Source organism: Amblyomma mixtum, chromosome 4 (assembly GCF_055824585.1).
Source record: "Amblyomma mixtum isolate Tamu chromosome 4, ASM5582458v1, whole genome shotgun sequence".
Classification (NCBI taxonomy): domain Eukaryota; kingdom Metazoa; phylum Arthropoda; class Arachnida; order Ixodida; family Ixodidae; genus Amblyomma; species Amblyomma mixtum.
In genome coordinates this window covers 71,734,225-71,755,959 of record NC_143015.1, presented here as the reverse complement: position 1 = coordinate 71,755,959, position 21,735 = coordinate 71,734,225, and the positions used below count along the sequence as shown (strand labels likewise).

Below are 21,735 nucleotides of genomic sequence, written 5' to 3'. Positions count from 1 at the left end.
TCGTTTACATCTGGGAAATCACAAAGCAGCGATGAGAACAGTCATGCCATGGTCATGCGCTGTGTTTTTTTTACCAGTCAGCAACATTTACCAAACACTTGCGGTCAGTGCATTTATTGAAGGCTATTTTGGTCCTTGCATTTCATTTTCGGTGTCCTCTCACGCCGCTGTCAGTTTTTCTAGTTTTTCAGCATTTTAGAAATTGCCACCTTGCCACCAATAGAGGCGGCGCCACGAGCATGTTCCGGTAGGCAAGATGGCAGCCAACATCATGCTGTTGGTGGCTTGAAGTTCGGCCGCAACGTGTTTCTGGGGCGAATTTTTCGGTCCTAAAGTCGGTGTAGACGTTAACCTTCGCCTGGCTCTCAACGCTGCGCTATTCCGGCCAAGGACACCGCCTTGAGCGTTGTGACGGAACGCCGCCACCATGGGTATCCTCGAGAAAATCAGCGAAATCGAGAGAGAAATTTCTCGGACACAGAAAAACAAGGGTGCGTTTTCCATGCAGTTGCCCGTCTTTATTGGATACCGTTAGAGAGAACGTCATCTGAGACTAGCTTGAAAGCTTGTGCGGTAAAATAAGGCGCGTTCACGTATGTCGCCGGAGTGATGACAGCGTCTGCCTGGCAGCTGCTGTCCCGGTCGAAGAAAAATTTGATGACTTGGATGATTTAAACAACGACACTGTCATGTGCTAAGGGTTGAACACCTTTGCGTCGTCATTCAGCCTGCTTCTTCGTTTCAGAAAAGCCATTGATATGGAGATGTACTGCCTCGCGCAAAAAAAAAAAAAAAATGTTAAGCGGCCGGAATCTTCCCCGAGAATTCTTCTCTGGTGTCTTTGGCTGACAAAGCTAGGTGTTTAGCCCGATCCTACACCTTTCCAGGTGTTTAGATCGCTGCCTGCCAGCAGCGGCAAACCTAAAAAGAATTTCAGCTTCGTCCAAAGAATTGAAGGAAGGCTGTAGATGCTTGGGAACTTCAATCTGCACCTGCAACCGTTATGCGTCTACGTTATTCATTATTATCGGCGGTTGTCAGTGTCATAGGTGGCTGTAGAGACAAAAACTTGCTGTCATTGCACGTGCATACACTTCTCAGCATATCTGCTATTAACAGTGCTGGTAATTGTGTCTTTCTTTTCGTAGCTACGGAATACCACTTGGGGTTGCTCAAGGCGAAGCTAGCGAAGTACAGAACTCAACTGTTGGAACCTCAGGGCAAATCGAAGGAGAAGGTAAGTTAACGATGAGTATCTGTAGCGAGCACTACACTATTCATAGTAGCATTCGCATTTTGCTGTTGTTGTCGCTAAAAATAAACTGCCACCATTGCCCATACCAAAGAAGAGTGCATTCGCAAGCACATTGTGAAACGAAAAGATGGAAAAAGAAGGCAAAGTTGATGTGGTTTTGGTAGAAAATCAGTCACAAGGCTTGCGCTGCCTCACTAGTTTCATGTTGCTACCAACACCGAAGGGAGAAAAAAAATGTACTCAGACACAAAGCAACGGTAGCTCTAAAGGTATGTGGTATTATTCGGTTCCCTTTGGCTTGCGGGTCAAACTCTTTCCTTGGTGTAGTAAAATGAATAGCGAGTGCGTTCGTGTCATTCATTTCATTGGTATTGAAGAAACCACACTTAAATGACTAGAGGCTAAATGCACACAATGGCAGAAGCTCAAACAAACCTTAAGACAAAGAAGGCACAATTTAAAAAAAAAAAATGCTGCGCACTAATTTTGAACACTGAACGAAAGCCTAGACGGTTTGTCTTTCATGTGCACTATGTTCCCTGAAACTGAACCATTTAGCCCATCTGTGAGTTCTGTTAGACAGTCACGTAGCAGCAAAAAAAAGAAAAAGATAATTTTTGCAACAGAAAATTATGATTTTCTAGGTTAAAATTAATTGTTTCGTAACGTTCAGAGACAGAACTAACTAAATGATATGTCATTATGCACTCATGAGAATAAAAAGCTGAAAAGGATTACAGATCAGATGGAACAATACTTTACTTAGGCATGCGCTGCCTTGTTCTATGTTTTCCCTCATCCAGATGGTTTTTCCCCTGTGCTGTTGACTACCTTCGTAACCTGTCTTGGTGGCTGGCTGAAAATAAGTGGAATTTAGCTGTGTTAGCTGTACTCACCCCACCGTTGCTAAGATGTGAAGGTGCAGTTGATATAGCACGATTACAGGTGAAGTCGTTTGAAACAGGGACGTTACTCTCAACTGAGCATTGACAACTGAAAAAAATAATATATACATCGAAGCTGACTTGCAGGTCAGCTTGGCCTCATGAGCCAAGCACGTGTGTTCCCGGTGCGTTCAAAAGTTGCTTCTTTTCTTTTTGTCTTTATGCTGTCTGTTGTGGTGAGGTTGTTTGGCCAACTTTCAGAAATAGCATGTTGATGTACATAGCTTTTGGTCATTAAGGGAAGAAGGTAGCTCTCTGGCGAAGCTTGAAACTTCAAGCATGATGGACCGCTTGGAAAAGCTATGTGGGTTTGCAGACAGCTGTGTAGTACTCTAAACAGAGCTCAAACAAAAATTCATTACGTGGAGAGATTACTACTTTGTTTCAAGCGGGCAGTTCTCAAGAGGCATTCTTTTTCATGCCTCGCGTAAAAGCTCTGGGCACAGAACTGTAAACCTGCTTTCGTGGGCAGGTACTGCAGATTATCAGTGAACATAAGTGTTAGTCTAATAGTAAAAAATTCAGGGGGCACTTTGACTGCATAAAGTGCGCAGAGGCGAAAGCGTTTTCCGCACCACTTTGACTGCCTCTGTTGGCACTGGTCAGGTCACCACTGGATGGCGTCACACATAATTTATGACGAAGTAATGACAAATTACTAATTAAGGACAAATTACTGATTAATCACTCAGCACTAATTGACTGCTAATTAATGACGCTTAAGCTTTGCCTTTAGGAGTGGAACGCGACAGCGTGTTGTAGCGCCACCATCCGTTCAGCGCAATGCCTTGCCCTTTGAATGCAACGCTTTTCGAGGAAAGGAAATGGCGCTGTAATTCTCAGTCATCTGGGTGGACACCTTAACAGCACCTACAGGAAGGGAGGAAGTGGCAGTGAAAGAAAGAGAGGCCGTAATCAAGAAAATGAGAATTGTATTTGAGGAAAGGAAATTACGCAGTAACTGTCTCACATATCTCCGTGGGCACCACCTGGCAAACCTGCTGATGTGTCTGCAGACAGGAATTGCCAAGGACAGCATGAGGCATTAAAGGCTTTCACCTTAATAAACCCCCTACTCCACTCCCGGAGGCCTGTGTGTAGGGGAGCCTGTTGAAACAATAAAGTTATTCTGAACTGAACTGAACTGAACGTAAGTGCATGGCCTCAGTGACCTTTTGTAGAGAGGGCAGCCGTGCATTTATTTCTCAGTATGATGCGGAGCCTTATGATTCATGTGAGCCTTTTTTTTTTTTCTTTCCAGGGTGAAGGCTTCGATGTTATGAAATCAGGTGATGCACGTGTCGCCCTCATTGGCTTTCCATCAGTTGGCAAGGTAACGTTTGCTTTACTTCACACCCACTAGAACATGGGATATGCTTCCGAACAACCCCCGAAATAATGTAAAGAATCAGCAGACTTCTTTCTTAATGCCCAAATTTATCGCAGTCAGCAGGGCAGGGGCATGCAGCATGGTTTTAGTGCCGATAATATGCTGAAATTGTTTTTGCTAAAAGGAGCTTTATTCAGTATTGTTTAGTAACACAGGACCATGCTGCTAGGGCATATGTAGGCATGCAGATTGTGGGGTTTAAATTGGGGGAGATAAATCCGTTCTCCCCGCTTAAGCGCGGCTGACTCAGTTCAAAACCGCGTGGACCCCACCTCGTGGTCGCGAGCGCTACCGAGCGCACGCCGACCACGGCGGGCCTTGCTCTACGGGAACAAAAGAACGACACACTGGCTGACACAAACAAGGCATTTATTGCTATAACAACAATAACGCCAGCTAGCAACAAAATACACTGAGGAATCGAGGATGTCCGACTCACCAGCACGGCTACGAGCGAACGTTCGCCCACGGTAGGGCAAAGGGACAAACTCCGAGGCCCGACGGGACGGGCTCGGCGGGAGCAAGTTCCGACCAAGAGGCGCCCGCGGCGAAGAGCGGAGCGACGCGCGGAAACGTCCGCGTGCTTCCCGATCCCAGGGAGAAGAGAGCTAGCCTTCCCCCGCACACGAGCGGCAAAACACGCCATCCGTGGCGCTGCGACGCGAGCGCCCTCCCCTGTTAGCTAGAGTAACCAAACTAAAGGGAGTGCTTTGCGGAGGAGCTAACTACAGTAGGGGGTGCAATGCGGGAAAGTGAACGCAGGGGACGAAGGCGTCCCCACAAGATGTAATATCATTTTCTGCTTTGGTTTAAAAATTGCTGTTCAGGCTTTAAATAAATTCTACCGAGAAAAATTTTTCAGTTAGTTTTGTTTTGAAGTGGAGCTTTACTTGATTTAGTACTTTTTACTCAGGAGGAAAACTGGAATGTTTACAGACCAGATGTTAACGCAATGTTTTTTTGTGTATGTGTGTGTTAGCTATCTGTTTCTCTAATGCAGGAAGCCTCTTTCTCACTAGTTGGAACAAAATGCACGACACAGACACAGGACAAAAAAAGAAACCAACACAAAAGTGCCGTGTCCGTGTACATTTCTTTCTTCGTCTTGTGTCAGTCTCATGCGTCTTGTTTCAAGCAGTTAAGAACAAACCCGTTCCCCAGGCAGATTTTTCTGAGCATCTTTCTCAGTTGTGTACTCAGTTCATGATATTTGAAAGTTGTCAAATAGCAAAAGGATTAATTTTTCTTCCTTTTATACTGTTTGTTTCTGGGTGTTCTCCCTCATCCAAGAGTACAGTTATCAGTCATATGCAAGCAAGGCACTGCAGTGGCTCAGTGGTTATGGTGCTCGGCTGCTGTCCCGAAAGACGCGGGTTTGATCCCAGTCGCGGTGGCTGAATTTCGATGGAGGCGAAATTCTAGAGGCCCGTGTGCGATGTCAGTGCACGTTAAAGAACCCCAGGTGGTCGAAATTATCCGCAGCACTCCACTACGGCATCCCTCATAGCCTGAGTCGCTTTGGGACGTTGAACCCCATAAACCAAACCAGTCACATGCAAGCAGTCACAGCAGAATGCTTTCTTGTGCATGAGATTGAACAGCAGGCTTTGCTTTCAGGCCTGATGTTCTAGTGTTATTCTGTTTTTATTGTTTTCAGTCTACACTGCTCAACATTATGACTGACACCCACAGCGAGTCGGCATCATACGAGTTCACGACGCTCACTTGCATCCCTGGTGTCATTGAGGTGAGATTTCATGGTTTTAAAACACCAGCGACTTTTTTCTCTAGACCTTCTTTTTTAAGTTAAGCGACTATAGACACCAAATTTTTGCTTGCATGTTTTCGTATTTCAAATGATGTGTTCATTAATACACATGGATCACTACGTAATATTCGCCTACGACTGCTAAATAATTTATGATTGAATTTCTTCTTGGCTTCGTTTTGGTTTCGATAATGTGAGACAGGAAAAAAAAAACAGCAGTATAACTGCTGATATGTCATTTGTTGTCGTTCCAGCTCTTGAAGCAGGGTGGTTTATGCGTTGTAGCGAATTAAAACTACATAGCAGTGTTTATATTTGTTTTTTGATGTCTCACGGGACCTAAAGGCCAAATAGATGTCACAGCTATCGCTTGGTTGATGAAACCAAAACAGCTTAAAGGGATACTGAAGGAAAATCTTAAAATTGAATAAAAACGCTGAAAATAGATCCTCGGAATGTGATTACACTGAAATCTAGTCGTCACTGCGCATATTTTCCAGCGGATGGTTTTATTTTCGATGTTTTATGAGCGCGCGCCAAGCCCTCCCGGCCGGCGTGAGGTGAAGAGCGTGACGTCCTGGCACCCTCCCGCGGCGACAAATATGGCGCCGCCCTTCGATGCATGAAGCCTCGCTTCGATGCATGAAGCCTCGCTTCGGACTGGTTTCTTTGCGGTTACTGCCTTCTTCAGCGCGTTCAATGGCCATAAATGGGCCTCCGGTCTTTCGTTTCGTCTCCTATCGGCCATAAGAAAACCTAGAAATAATAAGTTTTTCTTATTTTTTATTTAGAGTGACGATTCTGCCCTTTTTAGGTTAAGAGGGGCGTCGGTTTGTTGACAACAATGGTTCCCCTCCTAGCCACCAGATCCTAACCACTAGTCTAAACATCGTCGGGCTTCTGTTTTAAAAGTGAGAATGTTAGAAATGGTGTAAAGTCAGGAAAAAATAGCTGCATTTAGCGTACGTAAGCGTGTATACGGTTATGGTATGTAGACAGCATCGATTAACATCTTGACATATCTGTGTATGCCATGAGCAGACGACAACCGCGTGTAGCAATGGCAACCGTGCTTCTGCTGGAATGGTGGGCGCGCGGGTGTTAGACGTCTAGTCTCAGCTTCCACAGGCAGCCGCCAGGTGCAACGATACAGCAATAAATTGCGGAAAAAAAACGTGTTATCCGCCTTTTTCGCTAAAATGCTTGTCGCATTTATCAATTTTAGCAGTCAAGCTCTTGTTTAGATGTAAAAGAGCAGCTCCAAAAGTTTGGTTCAGTATCCCTTTAAGTGAGAAATTGAAGTATAAGTTATTTAACGGCCATTGGCGAATATATACTTGTGATCCATATATATAATTAATGTTTAACGCATTATATAAGAGGAGAAAACACGCAATTAAAATTATGTGTTTATATTCTCTTAAGGCATACGATGAAAAAGGCTTAATAGAACCTCGCATATGACCTGCTGTGATGCAGTGCCTTACAGAAAGCGCTGAAACATTGCCAAATGAAACACCGAGTTTGTCCTCCAAGAAGAATGGCATGAATGTTGGATGTGACAGCCAGACAGGAGCTGCATTTAACTCACTCTTAGACTCTGCCTTATTGAGCCTGTACATGTCTCTCACAAAGTGTTCCAGTACTGTACATCCTAGGTGCTTTGTACTGGTGGAAGTTTGTGCTTGACCTACTAACACATGCCTTATGTCTTTGTGGCGTTTCTTGCAGTACAAAGGGGCTAACATACAGCTTCTTGATCTGCCTGGTATCATTGAAGGTGCTTCCCAAGGTGTGTATGTGTGTCTGTGCACAGTTTTCAATTGTTCTGGGTAGCAAACGTATGGATATGGTGTGATGACTGGAATACTTATGGCATAAGTGCTTCGTGGAATAACGTCACATACCTTTAGCAGTGAAGCACTGTGAGGGTGGATGTAATGACCGGGCTCCAGTTTTGGAGTGAAATAATGACATGCACAAAAAAGCGAAATGATGTTGAGGTGGTATGCCAGTAAAATGTGGGCACAGTGTATTTGATGTGGGTAGCTGATTGGGCAAGTTGGTTATTCATTATGAAGACTGCAGTGCGTGGAAACATAGACAACATGAAGTAGACACCACATACACTAACTTTCAAATGAATGAATCTGAAAGTTTGCGTATATGGTGTCTACTTCATGTTGTGCATGTTTCCGAGCGTCGCAGCCTTCATAATGTATTTACCAGCCGGGCTAATCTGGTCTCCTCCTTCTAAGCACAGCACCATATGTGCTAGCTATCTTTTCCTGCTATTATTATTTACCCTAACAGAGCAACAACCACATATTATCGTTGTTTCTGTTGTTATCCTTCGCTTTTCAGCATCATCCTCTTTGTGCCTTTTTTTCTTCCGCTTCATTTTCTCATAGTTATGCTTGCAGCTGGGTTATTATAGCCAGGTTTTAGTCAGTTTTAGAAATTATTAACAGTGTCCTCCCCTTTTTTCGCTGTCAGCTAAGCATTAACTTTAGTTTTCCGCAATGTGGTGTCCTGGCTTGCACTGAAGTGAGTGGCTGTTTAAAGGCCGGCACAACCGGAGCTGAGCAGTCTTTTTGCACTGTGGGGTACAGTGGAACCTGGATACATATCGAATGTGAAGAGGATTGCAAAATAGTTCAGTACTAATAATTTTATATATAATAGGGGCAAAATGATAAGCCTATCTGTAACCTAGCAGAAAGAATGCATTGCACCCGTTCTTGTGCCATGCTTCTTTCAATGACATGCCATTTGCCCGCATTCTGGCAGCTCACTGCTTGCTAGACGTTGCTAGGCCTAATCAACTTTGGCGTTGCTAGGCCTAACCAACTTGGATATTGCTAGGCCTAACCAATTTCGCTCATTACAGTTGAGGTACAGTTGGTTTTTGCAGCACCTTTGACAGCGAAGATTAGCTTTAGTTAGTTGGATTGGTTTCATCGCGTGAGAGTGATGTGAAGTGGAAAAGGAGTGCGATAGATTGAAGGCCACCCTCAAGCATACTTCACATTAGCATTGTTACACGGTTTCCTAGCCCTAGCCCTGCCAGCTGGTGTCGAAGGACGTGCAGCTGATCTGTTCAGCTAGCGAAAAGTGATCAAAGAGCACCGTCAGAAAAAGCGCCACTTGCTGTGGCGTGGCATTTTATTAAAAATTTCGAATGACCAGTGAGATTGTAGTTTGGTATAAAAGGCAACTTTCCCATACTTTTGTGGCGGATTTTCAAATGGATGATCTGCGAGTTCGATGTTGCCAATAATTCGAAATAACAGAGTTCGACTGCAGCTGCGTGGCATACCCATTACATTCCTGTTTTGAGCGGCAGTGTTGTTTAGCTGCTGTTCTCTTTTTTCATTTTTTGGTATTGCGGCCTCCCTCCAGGCAAGGGTCGTGGTCGCCAGGTGATAGCCGTGGCCCGCACTGCTGACCTTGTCGTCATGATGCTTGATGCTGGCAAGAGTGAAGTGCACAGGTAAGGAACAGTCCCTTTCTCTCGTGCTGCTGTTGTATTTAGAACTCAGTTTCAATATCTTTTTAGTTACTTTTGTTTAACTATTTAAGATAGCATTTGGCCTCTTGTGTGCCATCGTATTGCAGGAAGGGTTTCTATGTGGCCACCTTAAGCATCTGCTCGGTGATGGCAGCAGGAACGATTTCAGGTGGTCAGAGTCGATCCAGACCTGTTTGCAATGAAAATCTCTTTGGAGCTTTCTTCCTTTCCCTTTTTCAAGTGGAGTTCAGCATAAAACTAAAAATGCAATGTAAAAGCATGTCATGTTGACTGAGCTGTGCTGAAACTACCTTATATAATAGGGGAAGTAACGAAAACAAAAATCAGCGCAGATGTTTCACCTTTGTACTTCATTTGCGCTCTCATGAATGCCACCTTTTCATGGTGAGTTGTAGGTTCAGTCGGGGATGCAATGATGTAATCTGATTTACTGGAAATCAGTGTTTGCTGTTGTTCATCATAAAATGGTTCAATTTCCTCTGGTTTCCAGGAAGCTCTTGGAGCAGGAGTTGGAAGCTGTTGGCATCAGGCTGAACAAGCTGCCGCCAAACATTTACTTCAAGGTGAGCCACATGTGTTCTGGCGCGTTTATAGTAAAACCTGCTATAACATTCCAATGGGCCGTGCCGTCAGTTGAATTCACAGCAAAATCTGTATCGGACATTCTTGCATACCACGCCAAATCTTTGAATTAACCGGGCCAGAGTAGGCCGCCAGTTTGAATTATCCCGTAAAATTTACATTACAAATTATGGGACCGTTGAAATTCTCCAAATTATCTGGGATTTCAAATAATCCTAATCCAAATTATCGAGCCTTTACTGTACGTGAGTCAGAAATGAAGGGAGGCCTTGAATTTGGGGTTTTTCAAGCGCAGAACTTGTTACAGTGTATCCAACAGCACATAAAATGATTTCAAAACTTTACATGTGCACATCCAAAATAGTCAACAGTTTGTGTTTCATATTTTTTTTTTGCCAGCGTTTCTATTCCTTGCTGTGCTCTGCTCCATTTGCAATGATTGTATGTTCAGCCATTCATTATGCATCGCTTGCAGTCTCTTAATCAAAAGTTGGAAGGGTAACCAAATTATATTGCTGCTCAACTTATTGGCTCGGATGAAAAACCTGTGACCATTGGGAAGCTGAAGTGTTATTGTTATTATTATTATTATTATTATTATTATTATTATTATTATTATTATTATTATTATTATTATTCCCCTGTATTTAAGGCAATAGTTCAAGAAACCACTTTGTGCGCCCTGCAAAACTGTGCTGTGCCGCTTGTTCGTGGCAGTGTTGTGCAGTGCAGTGCAGCCAGTCATGCGAACTTGACGTTCTATACTCCGTTTCATACCTAGCAGGCAACGCTGCCAAAGCCAGCGTGCCTGTTTGCACAGGCTAAGTCCGCATGCAAAAAGTAGTTCGCCATGCAACCAAAGTGAACACAATCATATTTCGTAGCGACAAATCTTAAAGGGGCTGCGAAACACTGCCTGGGGGAATACCGGCTATACTTCAGGTGGGTTCTTTATGTCACACAGATGCTGACTTAAAAAGAATTACAGGAATCGATGCACAGGAACGGGAGTTACTCAGTGAAGAAATTTCAAAATACAAGCAAACAAAACGCTGCCCTCAACTCGATTTTGGCGGGGCTTCCCACTCCTATTTTGCTCTCCCAGTGACGGCACCTGGCGCAACCAATCAAAACAGCCAGCCAGAGCACGTCGCGGAAGTTTGCACTCCATGGTTGCCTGCTCTCTGTAACTCATTCTTGCTGAGACTGGCAGCGTCGTTTCCATGCCAGAGTGCCCCTGGTGGTGTATTTTTATTTTACTTGCTTTGCAGGGCTTTTATCTAAGACAAACAAGTTGTTTTTGTTGATCTAGTATAAAACGCAGACAGGTGACAAAATGTGTCTCTATTTATTCACACAATTTGCAGTATATTTACTGTTTGTCCTGTCATCAAGCTCGCGCCAGGTGATGTCATATCTGCTGCTAAAAACCCGCCACTGTGTGGCGACACCATCAGAGCCATGAAGTTGTTTTTGGGAGGACATTAAAATATTAAAAAACGGAATATACGCGGTATTACAGACGCTAATAGCACCATTATAACTCACTGTATGCAATCAACAGGCAAAACAGTTAACTAAGATTGTGTTTCTGGGCCCCTTTAAGTGCCGTCCCTGGCACCTCCTGGACTTCGTTTTACCTCTTGCTACATTTTCGTCCTGCAACTCGTCAAGATTTCCAGAAGCAAACAGTACACGTGGCGGTATGATACGCGGTTGGTAGGGCGAATCGCTTCCTACTAAATCCGCGTCCAAAAGTAGTTCACTCTCCATGAAAATTATGGCCAGAGAGCCCGAACACTGAGCGCTTCACAGCTTTGATTGTGATTTTCAATGCTACCCCATCTTTTTATACCACTCTTTGTATTCGTCCAAACAATAACCGGAGTTTCGAGAAGAACAAATGATACGTGGCGGAGCAATATGGTTTCGCGGTTGCACTACTTCAGCAACCTCCGCAGCGTTGCCTGCTGTGTATGAAACGGAGTATAGGCAGAGAGGAACAGTCATCACAGGTGCTGTGCCGTGTGCAGGTGTTGCTTGTGCCTTCACTGCTTCCCTCTTAGATGGGCGTCTCTCATAGCCTTAGTGGCTTTGGGACGTTAAACCCCATAAACCAACCAACCCTCTTAGATGGTTTCTTGGATGTCAGTATTTGAGGTTAATATAAATTAGTATTTCTAGGCCCTTCTTTCTTTCTTTTTAGTTTCAGTTTGGTTATGGTAGTAAAGTTTTCGTTGCGCTGCGCCCTGTTTGCAGGAAAAGAAGGCAGGGGGCCTGAGCTTCAACTCGACCTGCAACCTGACCAAGTGCGATGAGAAGCTGGTCCAGATGGTTCTCCACGAGTACAGTGAGTCACTTGGCAAACTGCTTGGCTCCTGTGTCGCTGCTTTTGCGTTTGAGGACAGCAGGGAAGGAGCAAGATAGAGGCAGACTGTCATTACTTCGGACGCGCTTAGTTCGAACGACCCATTTATTTGAACTGTCATTTTGGTCCAGTCAGCATCCAAGGTATCAAAAGGGCTCCGCATATTTCGAGAGCGGAAGCGGGCAGAGTAGGTGAGGGAACAAACGCGGGTTAACGACATCCTAGTCTAAATCAAGTGGAAGAAATGGGCTTGGGCAGGGCGTGTAATGCGGAGACAAGACAACCGCAGGTCCCTAAGGGCAACGGAGTCGATTCCAAGAGAAGGCAAGCATGGCAGGGGACGCCCAGAAAGTAAGGTGGGCGGATGAGATTAAGAAGTTTGCGGGGATACGGTGGCTGCAACTGGCAAAGGACAGGGTTAATGGGAGAGACATGGGAGAGGCCTTTGCCCTGCAGTGGGCGTAGTCAGGCTGATGATGATGATGATATTTCGAACTGGTTTTTGATTGCCTTAAAATCGTTGTTTTTGTCGGTAACATAGCAGTGTCAGCGACAAAAGCAGCAGCCTCAAGACGGCTGCAGAGTTTGGGTAGCAAATACAGGAATGGCATCAAAGCTAGCGTTTGTTACGCATCACTGTGTAGTGTGCTGTATAGTTTGCTCATCTTCTACCTCTCTTTGGTCTGTTCCCACACGGTTCAGTTGTTTGCCAGGAGTGGCTGAAGGATGTGTGTTAGAATCCTTCACTGTGCCTCAACACCTGCATTTTGTGGAGAGACACATTGCACCCATGTGACTGTGATTGCCGCTCGGTGCAGAGATCTTCAATGCGGAGGTCCTCTTCCGCGAGGACTGCACACCAGAGGAGCTCATAGACGTGATCCTGCGTAACCGGGTGTACCTGCCGTGCCTGTACGTCTACAACAAGATCGACCAGGTCTCCATCGAGGAAGTGGACCGGCTTGCACGCCAGCCACACAGTGTCGTCGTCAGGTGGGCCTTGTGCTTGGACTTCGTTCAGACTCGGTTCACTTAAGTGGAGGAGTCTGTCGTGCTTTAGTTTTGTTTATGCAGTTGGGTGATAACAGTTGCCTGCATTTTTTAGCCTGTACAGAAATTTTGTACCGGTGTGTTGTAACCCTCTTCCGTTGAACAACTGAGACAGGCATAACAACATGTCTTCACAGGCACACATCTACCTTGTGGATGGTATCCTACTTTGTAATGGATGATTGGTTCTTTGATACAGTGAATAACTCAGAGCTGTGTAACTGTGAAGAACACTGTACTGCTTGCCAATCTATGACTGTTTAAACGTTGTTGTTAAATATCAGCTAGCGATTTTCAGTTTTTAACTTTTGGCTTTCCTAGTATTTTGCAGAGCATCCCCAACCTTAATGCAACTGCGCATTCAACATGTTCTTTGGACTTGCTGGACTGAATAATCTTTACACCTATGTCTAGGGACTCACACCCACATTGCTGTGCAAGGAATGTTCCTTGCATTATTATACTCTTAAGAAGTTAGGGATAGCTGCATTCGGGCAGCAGTAACAGAGGAACTTGTGAAGCTGAGACCCCTGCACCACCAGTTTTTTGTATTCCTCTCTGATGTGGTGCTTCGGCCATTGCTTGCAAGGTCCTGTGACTTAGTTTTGCAGTAAAGCACTCAGCAGCTTGGCAAGGGAACAGTGCAGTCAGGTACGAAAATGTGACGGGCTGTGAACATGCTGCTAGTAGATTGCACAGGACATCGGAAACTGTTGTTTTGTTGGCTTCATCTGTTTCTTTCCTGCCCTGTGCTCGATCCACACAGTTGCAACATGAAGCTGAACCTGGATTACTTCCTAGAAAGGCTGTGGGAGTACCTGGCTTTGATTCGGGTCTACACCAAGAAGCGTGGCTGTGAGTGTTTGTCATCGCATAATAGCCCCTTTTTTTAATTCATAGACAGTTTCAACACAATTCAAGTACTATAGAATGTGGGTGTTTGACTCCCGTTTTCTGCTCTTTTTTTCTCCTCTAGGTCCTCCCGACTTTGATGGTGGCCTTATTCTTAGGAGGAATGCTACAGTCGAACACGTGGTAAGCTTCTTGGATGTTGCACACTGTTTTTTTAATGGACTGCTGACCGTAGAAACAAATTAGTCTATTGGCACACAAAGAGGCTCCATTATGTTTCCTCATGTGATTCTTGCAAATGACTGGTTTGAATTTGTTATGCTTTGCAAAGGAAGCCTAATAAATAAACTTGTTTCTCAGCTGCCTAATTCATGTCATGTAGGGTTAGGTACTAGTTGGGTGGCATCCACTTATAGTCAGCTGTAACTCGAGAACAAAGCGGAAGATACCTATCAAAGGAGACGCTCCAGCCAGTGGCGTCGACCAGTTTTCATGACGGCACGGTTAATTCGATCAAGCCACGGTTATTCCCCATTCATCTGCGACCCCCTACATTTTCACACATACAAGTCCAAGGAGATCGGTCGTCAGGTGAGGAGGAGAATCGGTCGACGCTATTGGCTGGAGAGGCTCCTTTGAGGGGCATTTGCTGCTTTGTTCTCGAGTTGTATCTGACTATAGTGCATTTTTTTTTTACCAACTTTGCAACTGCATTGCTAGTTGTTCCAGTATGTGTGAACAGCTGCGTGGGTGTTGCCCGCTGGAGTTGTTCTACACCCTTTTTGATGTTCTGTCCTCCTGGTAACGGCAGCAGGTCTTAAATATTTGTGTCGTCGCCCTTACCTCTTCTACAGTGCCATGCAATCCACCGCAGCATTGTCCATGTCTTCAAGTACGCACTCGTCTGGGTGAGTCTCTGGCTTTGAATTTCATCACTGGCCCAGTTTTCTTTTTTTTTCTTTCTTCCTTCAATTATTTTCCTCTCTCGTTTTCTCATTGTTTCTTTTTTCTCTCATCCTTTTTTTTTGTCTCCTTGTTATGTCATGACATTCTTTTGGCTCCACATAGCTGTTTTAAGGCTGAAGCGCATTTTCACATACAGCACGCACATGCAAATCATTACAATTTCAAAGCATTTGATTGCATCATTAGGCCTATTTATTGACATGTTGCATTGTGCATCAATGCTCTCAACACTTGTGTTAATAGCATTACATTACATACAATGCACCTTGTCAAAATACATGAAAAACTGATCTACCCTGGTAACTTGGTGCACACTGCTGTATAATTCAGGTTAGACATTGCAATTACCCTAAGTTTTTTGGTAGCGAGATTGAAGTGAAAAAGTCTGTAGCCCTACTGGGTGCAAATGATGTGAGCCTGCTGTAAAGTATTTAGTGGGCTTTCTAGTTTGTTCCGTATCCAGATTTGTCCATGATTGCTTGGTTGTTGAAGATTCCTTACAGCATTAGCTGTTAATAGCTCTTACCTTGGTTTGACGATGTAAGTCGTCTGCAGATAAACTACCCCCCCATTTCTGAAAACATCCAAATTCATCCCTCCGATAATTGTATGGCTCCCAACATCAATGTAAAATCAGCCAGTGGTAGCCAAGTTACTGTGAGCATCAGGTACGGGTGTGAGGCAGTACAGAGAATGTCTAAACGTCAAACAATTGAGCACCCACTTGAATGCTTACAGGACTGTCATCATATTGCGACAAAAAAAAAGAGAAAAAGCTCTCCCATTTCCTGTCTACCCCTACATTCCCTCCTTGTCTTTGCACAAATTAACTCTTTCGTTACCACGGGAAAATTACCATTTTTTATCTCAGACAAAAATTTTTTAAGAAAAAGTGTGATAGATAAAAGTATATAAAATGCATAACAATGATTGAGATAGAATGCGCTTTATAATGAAATTTATTTGAACGCATGTTCTGCTTGAAATGCTGTGAAAAAAATCAGTAAACACAACAAAAAATAAGAAACAATTTTTGTGTTTAGTATATGACAATAACTTTCAAAACACTTGTACTAAAAAAAAATCTAGAAATTACAAAACAATTCAAATTCTTTCTAAAACATGGCATTAAAGTTTTAAAATTATAACCTAAATAGTTTTCAAGCTAGAATTTTTTTCTTTATGCCTCTTGAAAAGGCTCATTTGAGTGTGCCCTTGATATGATTTTTACAGTCCAACAAAAAAAAAAATGGAAGTGTAATGTTATGTGCCAAACGAAAGCTTGGTAAGTGTGGTTTAAAAAATAGAAATTGAAAACTTATTTAATTTACAAAAAAAATTGAAAAAAATATAAAACACAACAGTTTAGGTGCGATGTAGCGATATATAGTATGCGATAAGTATAGCTGCGATGTAGCTGCAGAATCGAAATCCGACGTTACAACATCTTTGTCCAAGTCACTGCTGCTCGGAGCATCTTGAAAATCAGCTGCAGAGGCTGAAGAATCACATGCAGCGGGACTCTTCCGAGCGCGCGAAGCGCCCGACCTCGACGCGACGCCACTCTCACCACGTGTTATGTCGCAATAAGCCTATGCTCCAAGGGCACTTCAAAAATGCGCGACTGGCGAGGAAATAACGAACTAGGCCGAAAATGGAACTAACCGTCTGAACAACAAACCAGATGCGCCCGCACAAGCGGACGGGAAAAAGAAAGCGAAACTATCGGGCCAACGTTCCGGGATCGGTTTGCGCAGTTAGAGCGTCTGAACCAAAATACGACAATGCAACATCGTCACCAGAGACTCTGCTACTCGTAGCATAGATAATAATTGCAGTCAATGCAGTAGAATTATGCGCAGCAAGGTTTTTCCGAGCGCGCCCCGTCTAGGCGACCGACGCCATGCACGGAGCGTCCTTGCCGTGCCCTCCGCTTCAAGGGCATTTCAAAAATTCGCGCGTCATGGGAAAATTGCAGTCTACGTAGAAACCGAAACTGTAGTCTCCGAAGAACAAGTTAGATGGCGCCACATCACTGTAACGGCTATAATGAGGAGCTTCGGTTCGCACAAACAGACCGGAACCAGGAATCTGAACGCACAGGCAAGCGTTCTGGGCTCTCGTTGCGCAGTTTGAGCTTCGAAACAATACCTGACGATACAGCATCGTTGTCAGGGTCCATGCTAATCAATACATCAAAAATATGTGGTGCAAACGCAGCAGAACTGAGTGGAACAGGGTTTTTTCGAGCGAGCGCCATTCCCGATGATGACAGCTTGTTCGGAGCGCCCGACACCGCACCCCCAACTTCAAGCGCGTCTCAAAAATTGTCGCTTTTTGGCAAAAATATAAACTAAACAGGAAATTTTTAGTTTAATGTGTGAACAACAAACCGAATGACTCAGCAAGTCCGTAGCGGCCGCGGTCGCGCTGCCGTAGCACTTCGAATTTTTCGATCACCGGTGATCGAAGCACAGGGGCGTGGTAACAAAAGAGTTAAACCCGCTTTCTGATATTCCTCCCTTCCACTGCACCAGCTAACGCTGAACATGGGCATTATGAAACTCAGAACAGCCCCGCGAGATCTTTTTTTATTGCTTTTTCAGGGGACCAGCACCAAGTACAGTCCGCAGAGGGTTGGCCTACAGCACGTGGTTCATCACGAAGATGTCGTGCAAATTGTCAAAAAATGATGGAACCTCCGCACCCTAGGAACTTTTGATGTCTGCTTGTGGATGCAATTTTGTCTCTGGATTTTTCTTTCTTTTTTTTTCCTGTCTTTATGGCAGCATCTGTATTGTTAGGGAGGAAACACTAAAGCAGAGGAGCCCAGTAACATCTGCTCTGAGCTGTGAGACCGGTGTAGTGTGCGACCCAAGTGCTTCCGTCTGACGGCGGTCGCCAGCAGTGTTGGCCAGTGTTACAGCCTGCTGTGTATCGTGTGTGGGCAGTACACGTCACCAGAAATTGGTCACAGCATCAATAGGACAAGCATATGTGAAGATTGGTGACTGCGGTTCAGAAATTCATGAATTTTCAGTTCAGGCAAATCGCTTGCACATTGCAATTTCTATATCCTACTGCAGTGGGCCAAGTATGAACAGTTTGCTCCTCACGCTGAATATCTTGCAATTCTTTGCAGATAGGGGCAGTGGACACGAAGTGTACAGCCGTCCTTGCATATGTGATACACTATGTGGGGAGGGGGGGGGGGGGGGTGAAAGAGCCTTGACAAGGGATACCGTATAATCTTGTGTAAGGGCTGCACCCATGTTTGGACCGCACCCCTGGTTTTGAACTAGGTAATTGAAAAAAAAATATGGTTTTATGTTGTTTTCTTTTTAATTTGTGTATGGGCTGCACATACAAAATTCACTCCCAGATTTAAAAAAAATTGCAGCCCTTACACGAGTTTATACGGTATTTTTGAAGCAGCAGTACGAAAGCAGATTAAGATGATGTTTGTTATAAATAAAATATGGCAATAAAATTTGTCATCAACGGAGAAACAGATCACACATTTTTAAGCTCTTTAATGCGAACTTGGTGATGTGGAAGAGCCTATATTGCACCGAAACATACTCAATAACAAATGTGTACAAATTGTTGCAAGTTGTACATGGATAAAAGTAGGCAATAGAAAAATAACCTGCTAAAAATGCCATGAGCCGCCTTGGTGGCTCAGTGGTTACGGCGCTCGGCTGCTGACCCGAAAGACACGGGTTTGATCCCAGCGGCGCCGGTCGAATTTCGATGGAGGAAAAATTCTAGAGGCCTGTGTACTGTGCGAGGTCAGTGCACGTTAAAGAACCCCAGGTGGTCGAAATTTCCGGAGGCCTTCACTACGGCATCTCTCATAGCCTTAGTCGCTTCGGGACGTTAAAACTCTCATAAACCATAAAAATGCCATGAGAGCTGACCTTTCACTCTCTCTCTGTTTGGTTATAGCTGCCTGTGAAACTAGCCTTGCTTAAGTCACTGTCTCTCACAACTGCATGAGGTTGGTTAGAGTACCTTGAAGACCTTAGGCACACAGTGCAGAAAGTTTACAGTATTCTACAAACTCCAGGAAGTAGCAACAGTTTTACTCCACCAAAGAGGCCAAGGGAGTCCCGGTAAGAGCGAGTTTGAAGAAAGTAGGTAGTCGTGCCTATTAAGGCGGAAGTCTTTAATGCCTCATCGTTTTAAGCAGTTGTTGACAGAAATGTCACGCTTTTCGGTTGAAATGGTCGTGACATCACAGTGCGCTAATTTCAAACGGAGCCAATTGAACTTTGGCTAGTAGCCATGCAACGAATTAAAGGAATTGTATTGTGACGCTCCAGGTAAGTGGGACTGAGTTTAGTTAATTGCTTAATTAACCATTTAGCCTAATTAACCTTTCTAGTAGTTCAAATAACTAAATAAAACCGAGTAGGAAATTGGTCGAGCTGGGGAATCGAACCAGGGTCTCCAGAGTGCGAGACAAGCACACTAACCACTCCGCCATACCAGCTCGCTGGTTTGCAATGAAATGAAGGCGCAATACGGTGTCTTCCTTCTCTTCCTTCGTCTTCCTCCCTTCCTGTTACGGGGAGGTTTAGGTGTCCACCGAGATGTGCCAGACAGATACATTTCCTTTCCTAAAAAACCAATTTACCGGCGATGGCATTCATTGGACTCCCTGGCAGCGTTGCAAGATGCTCTTGCATTCCACTCTTAGAGGCGAAGCGTAACATCTTAACCGCACATCAGCGACACAAGCAGCTACACCGCGCTCAAGGCTTTTGCCTCGCAGCACTTTAGGTCACCAAAGCGCCCCCCTGGATTTTTTGTATATTTCTTGCATTCATTTTAAGACTCTAGTCTGTAGTCGCTTATTCTTTCCTGCAACTGTGAGACTTGTGGGTCATGTTCAGTATTCAATCAGAATAAGCACTAGATATATTTTCCACTATCTGTTGTGGATGGAATATAAAAAAATGAAAATGCGAAGTTTAACCAGTACGTTTTAGTAGAACACCACTTCCAGATTCTCGTTCAGTTCCAGTGCTTTATTTTAAGTGAGGAAAGAATGCCAACCAAAATAAGATAACACCATTTCAGAACCTACTCGGAACTGAGATATGACAGCAAGCGAGTTTACCATACAGTGACTCCGTGGTTGACTACCGTATCTTCCGGACTATAGTCTGCACCCATTGTATAGTCTGCTGGGGCAAATTTTGGCCTAAAATAAAAACTTTTCGCTTGGATAGTCCCCGGGGACGAATTTCAGCTAAAAAAGTTTAGATTGTCTGCTGATGCTTCAGGGAAACAACTCAGATTTTCTTTAGGTGTTTCAGTAAAGCAGCCGACATCCATGCACTTTTTTCATTGGCGTCAAATTCTTTCTGTCCTGCTTGGTTCAACTTGACTGCTTGCGCACATTCCATTTCAGTCAGCTCAAACCAGGAAGGCTCATAGTCTTTTCATTGCCATTGCAGCCATTCTTCAAGAAGGACTACGATTCCTCTGGCATTATTCATTGAGATTTTTCGCATGTGCTCGTGAATCCAAGCACTGAAAAGCAGCCACTCCAAGTACTGCCAGCAGCATTTGCTTGCATATTGAAGCTGATTGCATATCAGGGTGGATTTCGCTATGTGATTTAGCGCGCCAAAATTTCACAGCTGCGGACGGGTCCCGTTTAGTTTTTATTTTGACAGCCACGCTAAGCTTCTTTGCATATGACAAATGATCTTAAAATATTAAGTCATGTTTAGTCCGCACTCATAGATAGTCTGCACCATTGGTCTGCACCACGCAAAATTACAGGTTTGAAACGTATAGTCTGCAGACTATAGTCAGAAAAATGTGGTATACGAGGACTTAAAAAGCCATGCTGCAACTCGTCTGCAGTCGCATGTTTTTTTTTTTTAGTTTCCGGTTAGTTTGTCTTTACTCTCTGCTCTGCAGTGCAGGTCACCGGAAAGTATTCATTCCAAGTGTGGTCATGCACCATTCAAAGAGAACACAGTAGAACAAAAAAAAGTGAAGTGGAAAATGTTTTTCTTCACTGGAATGGTCGCCAGTATTACAGTTAACATAGAACTTGGCGAGGAAATATATGGAGTGTAGTTTTCATTGTAGCACCTTTGTTTTCTTTCTTGCGGAATTTGCAGGGGTAAAAATCTGATACTGTTTTCTGAGTTCAAATTAGGGTTGAAATAGTATTATCGAGCAAACATGTTCTTAATGTAGGTTTCTTTGAACTATTTTTCCCATCAATTGTAGTAACTAACTGATTTAAGGAATAATTCCCAGTTGGTTCCCAGTAGGCTCCAACTGGAACTCGGCTGGCTTCTTAGACCATTTAGCGCCGTCACGTGAAACCGTTAACGACAGGCTTGTTTCGTAACGTCGAATATTCGCATCTGCTACAAAAACAAGCCAGGAAGTTTGCAACATATCTTACCCCAGCAAATCAAAAACCTCCCAGAGACGTCTGCCTAGACGTCTCTGAGAGTTTTTTGGTTTGCTGGGTCGTTTTTTGTCACCAAAAGAACTTCGCGTTGAAACTGTGCGCAGTAGCATACTGAACTCAGACCGTACCGTGCCATCACGAGAGCACATAACCACGCCTTAACGTGACGCTGACGGCAAACTTTTGCGCTCATTATGGTTGAATGCATGGTTGAATGCGATAAAGAGCGCGCGCCGGAGGATGTCGTAACGAAACCAACCGTCCACTATTAGTTCTTTCCTTCCTTCATGGTTGGTTATATTAACTCTATGACTACCGCAAGTTCCCAATTCATTACGCAGTTTGCGCACATAATGCGTTCTTGGGTCGGACGCCGCACGTTCACACACTGACATGATGAAACAAAAACTTGCAAGAACCAACTTGAGCAAGCCGCATTGTCGAATGCATCAACAGACATGAACGCATGGAGGACGCTTCAAGAAAGTTTACGTAAGTTGTGTTCGCGGCCAGCGCATGCCATCGCTTCCAGTCACAGCAAGCTAGGTCCAAATTTGCACGCTTATGCTTGTTCGCTTTTGTG

The 21,735-nt window shown here is 44.2% G+C and overlaps 1 protein-coding gene across 1 annotated transcript; it reads left to right on the top strand.

Annotated features, from left to right (window-relative positions):
- The first annotated feature begins 228 nt into the window (after positions 1-228).
- LOC149346959 (developmentally-regulated GTP-binding protein 2) lies at positions 229-18,223 on the top strand. Its single transcript, XM_089586771.1, has 13 exons — positions 229-491; positions 1,149-1,237; positions 3,461-3,532; positions 5,247-5,336; positions 7,089-7,149; positions 8,760-8,850; positions 9,380-9,452; positions 11,731-11,821; positions 12,658-12,832; positions 13,656-13,744; positions 13,866-13,924; positions 14,596-14,649; positions 17,314-18,223. Exons 1-13 carry the CDS (start codon positions 428-430, stop codon positions 17,398-17,400), a joined length of 1,095 nt encoding a protein of 364 aa, XP_089442897.1. The 5' UTR covers positions 229-427; the 3' UTR covers positions 17,401-18,223.
- Positions 18,224-21,735: the final 3,512 nt, after the last annotated feature.

Bases quoted from the DNA above. Each gene is read 5' to 3' on its own strand.
- LOC149346959 (XM_089586771.1), top strand. From the start codon at position 428: ATGGGTATCCTCGAGAAAATCAGCGAAATCGAGAGAGAAATTTCTCGG. The intron at 3,533-5,246 runs GTAACGTTTGCT...TATTGTTTTCAG, and splicing joins GCTTTCCATCAGTTGGCAAG to TCTACACTGCTCAACATTAT. The intron at 13,745-13,865 runs GTGAGTGTTTGT...TTTCTCCTCTAG, and splicing joins CTACACCAAGAAGCGTGGCT to GTCCTCCCGACTTTGATGGT.